Below are 6588 nucleotides of genomic sequence, written 5' to 3'. Positions count from 1 at the left end.
TACAAGCCATTGCTCTGTAGGTACAAGGAGTTATTTTCAGAATGACCTTTAGCCTCCTTGGAAATGAAAATGTATCTGAGCTGTGTCAATGTTAAGTTAGTCCAGAATGTGTGGTTTATTCACCTCCAGATATGTAAGTGCCCAAACTGTAGCCGTACATATCTGTCTGACGCTATAGTATACTGCCTTTCTTTGTGCAAGTGTTTTAGTTTGCTTGTTTCTTAGTTTTTTACTTGTATTGGACAAGTGTGTATATGTGCTGCTATATACAGCCACCAAGAGCATTGAAGGTATTGTAAAAAAAAAAAATCCTAAACATGTTTGTATTTTAGTTGAAACTGTCCTGTTATATGAGGCAATTAATGCCTTTGTTCAAAATCATGATTTACTAGAAACAAATCCAAACAAAAGAAAACAATTCCTCAGAGCATTCTGTTACAACTCCAGCAGCTTACAACTTCACAGCGCTGGAAAGTAAGTTCCCTTTAATATATTCAAGAATTTGTGCTAAAGAATGCGTGCAGAACATCTGATAACTATTTTATGTGAAGTAAGCTACCCACATGGATGTACCATGACCTACATATACAGTATGTTAAATAACTTGAAACAAAACGTACAAGCAGGTTCTTTAAATTACCAAAGCTGCTTACAAAGATACAACTAACCCTAGCCAGAACTCACACATAAACGGAACACCATGACCTATATTCAGATAAGTCTCAACAACATGAGTTAACAAATATTTTATCACAATTAGATGACCGTTTCTAGTGAACAGAGTAGTCATAATAGTGGTTTCATAATTAGTTTTTAGATTAAAAATTATGTGTTATGTGTGTGTGTGTATATATATATATATATATATATATATATATATATACACACACATACATACATTGTACCCTCCTTCTTGCACAGCTTGGTGGGCCACAGGCACAGTAACTGATTTAACCCCTTGTTAAATTAAATTAGGCCATCTCCAAACAGGGATAAGAAACCAGGAAGTCAACTCTTAGTTCTTGCAAGTAGGTCTTAAATCACGCTAGTTAAAAACAGGCACTTATTTACTACTGTATACAAAACAAACAATTACCAAACACATGAGAATAAGGTAAAACAACTGAAGCAGACCAAACCATTTAATGATGTGATTACAAGACAGCTGTTAAACAGCTGTGCCTGGAGATTCCATTGTCATGTGTAGCAAAGTATTGCTCACCCAGCTGAACCTAAGTTTATTCTTTGGAGAAGGGTTGGAGTTTACATAGGGGTATAAGACTTCCTTAACCATTAGCGCACCTCTTCTTAAAACTAATGCCAGGCTGTTGATTTGCTTGACCTTAACTACACAGTAAATACTCTAATGTATTACTTCCTCCAAAATGGGCTATAACAGATCTAACTAAAAGTATTTTTACAGAGTGTGTGTGTGTGTGTGTGTGTGTGTGTATATATATATATATATATATATATATATATATATATATATATATATATTAGTTGCAGATGTCATGCAAATGCTGTTTCCAGACCCCTCTTACCTCCACAATCCTGTCATGAACTTGCAGTCCATCTGCTCTGTCTGCTGGGCCGTTTTTCAAGATTTTTGAAACATAAATTCCTTCGGCAGTAGAATCGTCCTGATTCTTCATAGTGATGAGTTCAAGAGCAAATGAAGAATGAAACAGCGTCAGTATAAACAAACAGTGACAGAAAGCCTATGCTTCATATTAAACTGAGCGCCTGGAGGTACGCAACTGAAATGATTAAGGAAGTGATTTAGCACGAAACACACCGCTGCCACAGTTTGCGGCGTGCTTAACGATGACAATATCACCGTTGGTTTCAGGTGTGCCAATCAGTACACAAACTGTTCCCCACTGTCTCACTCAAATGCAGATTTGCTCAACCAGAAGCACTCAGAATAAACTGTAAAAAATAAACAAAATCCAGCCCTTAGCCTCTCCCCTTTGGGATTATTTCAGTTGCTTATGTAGCGTGTGCTTCTAGTTAAACTTTTCTTTATGTATGTTACAACACAGTATTGGTCCCAAAACAGTCCCTGTGTGCTACTGTTTCGTGGACTACATTGCTTTCTGATTTGAGTCATAGGATGCCAGCTATACTTGCTGTAAGCAGCACACCCACATTGAGACAAGTGTGTCCCGACCTTAACCACGATTTAAACAATTCCCATTAAACAAGCATTCCACCGTGAAACAGCAAGGGTTACCAGTGCAATAGTATTGCAAAACTGTACATTAATTTAAGTCTCCAGTTCGTATAACTATTACCGTATATACATTGTTTCACCTGCAATTTATTTTAGAGGTATGTTTAAATAATGTATTGTGACTTGACCGTATTATATATCTCTGAATACAAAATACAAAACTATTTTACCTGGCACGGTCTTCCTCCAATGATATTGAATCCCAGACTGTCACTTTCTCTATGAAGAACTACATTCAGTATTTTTTGTTCTCCTCCCTAGAAAACAAACACAGTTGGTGAATCATAATTTGTGTACAAACACGTTACGGAAGAGCTTGCCTTAATCAAATTAGGATTTTTATTAATCAGGTAATCAAGTTAAAACAAAATACATTACGCAATAAAAAATGTAAAAAGCATATACCGTTTCGTTGCTGCCTACACTACCAGGTGTGTTTACAGTTATAGCGAAGTGTTTATAATTGAGACACGTGTTTGTTTAGGTTTTTTCTTTCTTTCTTGTATTCGTTTATTTATTGTTTCTCATTATAAGCAGCTGCTGTAATCAGCACCAACACGAGCAAGCTGTAAACCTTTTGTTGCGGTCGAAGGATCTTCGTAAAAAAAATTGAAAATTGACCCTTGGTGTGTTTGACATTGGTAGCTATCATTTAAATATATTGGAGCAGGTCATACAATACACATTTTTACATTTTAATGTGAAGTATTCCGCCATAATAATAATAATAATAATAATAATAATAATAATAATAATAATAATAATAATTTGCAACTTCTGCAACATCCCTCTGTAATGAGGTAACACCCCTATCATTGGTATTTTGTACTGTTATAACTTATTAGTCGTAATGATATACAACATTCACTTACAGTATTTCATATACCAACACAAGCACTTAAAACTCTTACCTTGCAGTGGCTTGCAACATATTTAGTAATGTTGTTGATGTGGATCATATACTGGTTAAATTTCTTCTGGTACCTCAGTGCAGTGAGTTGCACTTCATTTTGAAGTGCTGATACCTGAGCCAGCAACGACTTTTCTCGTTTGCTACATTTGATAGCCTGCTTCTTCGTGTCTTGCTCCAAGCTGGACGTTTTTACCTGTAGCGCCCCATTCTGGGCTCTCAGTGCCCGGAGACAGCAGTGATTTCCTTGGATCGCATCCTTGTGGAGCAGTACCAATCCGCACCCTTTCTGACAGATTCCTACGGGTCTGTAATCGCAACTCTCCCTCATGTGAGAATCCATGTCTTTTAAATTGAGCACCTCATTGCATCCCTTATTCCTGCACTGGGCTGGACTGTAGTCACACATGTCTACATGGTCTCTCAATTCCTGCAGATTGACTGTCTTTGCACAACCCCTGGAATGGTACTCGCATCTGATGTCCAGCTTCTGGATGAGATTTTTCAGTGGAAGGACCTGGTGAAGTTCCTTGGCAGAGATGGTCTGGCACTGCAGCGGGCAGAGTCTCTGCTGTACCGCCCAGGGTAGCAAACAGGCAGCACAGAAAACGTGTCCGCACGGGGTGGACAGCGGCTCCTCCAGAACTTTAGTGCACAGCTTGCATTTTAAGTCAGGGTCCACGGCTTCTGCGAATCGATCCAAGTCAAACCCCATGATTAAAAAAATATATTTTTTTATTAATAGTTATATATATATATTATGGTCGGTGATTAGTGAAAGCGCTCCCGATCCCCGCGTATCTGTACGATATGTTACCTCAGTCATTGGCTATACTGACTTCAAGTTTTTTGCTATGAAGTTTTAAGCAGCCTCCGCCTACCGTATTGTCACTAAACTAAGCGCCCGCAATTCTCAAAGTAAATCACAAATACTGTAGAAAAATATAAATTTAAAATTAATGTAATTTAAATAGATGGTGGTCTTGAAATAGCCTGCTTATTAAAGTCTACTTAAAATAAACAAATGGAGAACGCATTTTCCTAATGCTATTTGATTTAAATGGGTATCTAGCTGTTGAAACCGTAACCTGTTAAATATGTTTAATCTCTTTTTGTTCAACAGTTTGCACTATTTATAATGGTTACATTAAAATGTAACAGAGCACATAAGGTCTGTGACCGAACCTGCGCCCTGTGGCGTGGGCAGATAAATGGAGCTTCTCCACCCTCGATCCTTTACATGGTCCTACAGGATTGCTTGTGGGACATAGTGGGGAAACTTACCACTACCTGTCTTATCCTTGCTCTGTAAAAAAAATACAAAAGAAATATTACTACTACTAATACTAATTCTACTACTACTACTAATAAAAATAATAATAATAATAATAATAATAATAATAATAATAATAATAATAATAATAATAATAAGCAATGCAAAACAACTGAAATGTGAGATTGCATAAAAAGATTATTCATTGACTTATGACAACCTTCTATTAATTTGGAGACAGTTCGGACTGAATTCCTTGAAGGTGTGAGTGCTTGTTTTTCTAAATTATAAAAAAGATTGTCCTTGTGTTCTCAAGGAGCTTTAAAGCACTGCTCAGTATAGTGCTACAAACCCACCTGGTGTTGGTTCTTTTGTTTTGTTGTTGTTGTCATTGGCATTGCTTTAACTGAACAATAAATGATCGATCCTTAAACATGGAACAATATTTTATTTAAGCTGTTTAAAAAGTTTTCTGAGGAGTTTGACATCTTGATCTCGGTTTTAGAAGAATCTGCTACATGTACATGCGTCCTTTAAATACTAAAAATCAGTTCATGGATATTTAGATTGAGTAGTCAGTAGAATGGTGTGCAGACTCTTAGCATAGCTGTACTTGTATTTTTTTAAATCATTTTAGATCATTACTGTATATATCCGAATGCTTCAAAGGTTCATTTAAGGTAACCTCTTATTTTCCATTCTTTTTAGACTTGTCCAGTCACTCACACTAATATGTATGCAGAAAATACAGTCCTGTGTATCATTGTATCATTGCTCTATGGCCTTTTACATAAGACTGGTCATTACCAGAAAGATGGGGATACACTTGGGGCCCCTGACTAACCATTGTACGTTAATAAAAGCAATAAAATGAATGAATGAATAAATAAAACATATACAGAGGTGAATTTTAACAATTTAATAATGCAATAAATAGCTTAAATCCTTAGCTAAATACAGTAAGAAATGCATCATACTTCAAGGTTAAATGGTAAAAATGTCCAAAATGCAGTATTGCTTAGTGTAGTTTCCTGTGGGTCAGGGTTCAATTGTAGGCTGTGGCAATCTATTTGGTGGGTTGCAGAATCAGCGTTATCTAGTGCAAAAATATAGGGGATTACTGATACTGTCAACAAAACACCAGTAGCAAAACACCACAATTTAGCTAATGGAGATTAAAAAGGTATTGGGTAAAAAGGTATGCTCTTAGTCTTAGTCTGGAAGATGACCAAATAAAATGAATCACTCACCATCAGGGCTAAGCCATGCCAGTTCATCTCTTTCAATTAAAGGTGGCAAACTATTTCAATCACTCCCCTCTCAATTACTTTTCTACATGAATGAGAGCTAAGCTACACAAACGTTCCAACCTGATGCTTCTCTTTACACATAGGTCTTCATACAAATGGTTTCAACATATTTGCTCAGAATACTTAAACTGAGGTAGTGTCCAACAAAGGAACCCAGCATCTGTTGAGCAAAGCCTCCATGGGGAATGTCTTCCCAGTGTCATTGATCTATCAACAACAATGTTGTCTTGCATCTTTCAGATTCTACATTTACTTTTTTGTTAAATATGGCATCTGTGCTTGCTTATGTTGCGTGCATTTCTTGAAAGACAATTCCTTGTTGGTAAGTGGACTCATTAGTTTACATGACTTGAACAACAACCCTTCTAAACAGAATTTAGCCCTCTTCCAAGTTTGAGGCACTCAAACTTGAAAAAAAAATGAGTATGAACAAAGAAGGGCCTCTTATTGTTGCAGCTGTTTGTTAAAATGGTTCAAATGAGAATGCTCTTGCTTGCACAAGGTCACTGGCAGAATAGGCAATGCAGGCGCTTTGTATAAGTACAGTATGTGTTGCCATTTGTTTGAATGCCGTATCCTACTCAATAACATATGAAAAAGAAAAGGCCAGATAGGTCAATAGGTCCAGCCAACATTCTGGTGGTTATCCTAAAAGATGCCATACTAACCTTCTGGAATTGTTAGCCCAAACAAATAAGGATTATTCATTATTAATTATTATTCAAACATAGCATTGTACTGTCATATTGTTTTCTGCCAATTCTAACATTGTTTTTTGTATTCTTGAAATATGCCCAGTAGTCATCAAAACCAAGAATGCATAAAGGAGTTAGTTAAAATGCATTCATCATTATACAGC

General features: G+C 36.5%; 1 protein-coding gene across 1 annotated transcript; it reads right to left on the bottom strand.

Annotated features, from left to right (window-relative positions):
* Nucleotides 1-1499: 1499 nt before the first annotated feature.
* LOC121319139 (E3 ubiquitin-protein ligase PDZRN3-B-like) lies at nucleotides 1500-3955 on the bottom strand. The gene is made up of 3 exons (XM_041256320.1): nucleotides 3148-3955; nucleotides 2407-2493; nucleotides 1500-1649 (listed from the first exon to the last, which is right to left on the bottom strand). The coding sequence occupies exons 1-3, from the start codon at nucleotides 3859-3861 to the stop codon at nucleotides 1500-1502; spliced, it is 951 nt and encodes a 316-aa protein (XP_041112254.1). The 5' UTR covers nucleotides 3862-3955.
* Nucleotides 3956-6588: the final 2633 nt, after the last annotated feature.

This window comes from Polyodon spathula, chromosome 8, assembly GCF_017654505.1.
Source record: "Polyodon spathula isolate WHYD16114869_AA chromosome 8, ASM1765450v1, whole genome shotgun sequence".
NCBI classification, from domain to species: Eukaryota; Metazoa; Chordata; class Actinopteri; order Acipenseriformes; family Polyodontidae; genus Polyodon; species Polyodon spathula.
The sequence above is the reverse complement of the archived record's forward strand: the minus strand, read 5'-3'. Positions and strand labels throughout refer to the sequence as shown.

Excerpts from the sequence above, each read along its gene's own strand:
- LOC121319139 (XM_041256320.1), bottom strand. The coding sequence starts at position 3,861 with ATGGGGTTTGACTTGGATCGATTCGCAGAAGCCGTGGACCCTGACTTA. Across the intron at positions 2,494-3,147 it reads ATGTTGCAAGCCACTGCAAG|GGAGGAGAACAAAAAATACT; the intron begins GTAAGAGTTTTA and ends TTTGTTTTCTAG. Across the intron at positions 1,650-2,406 it reads TTGGAGGAAGACCGTGCCAG|AATCAGGACGATTCTACTGC; the intron begins GTAAAATAGTTT and ends ATCACTATGAAG.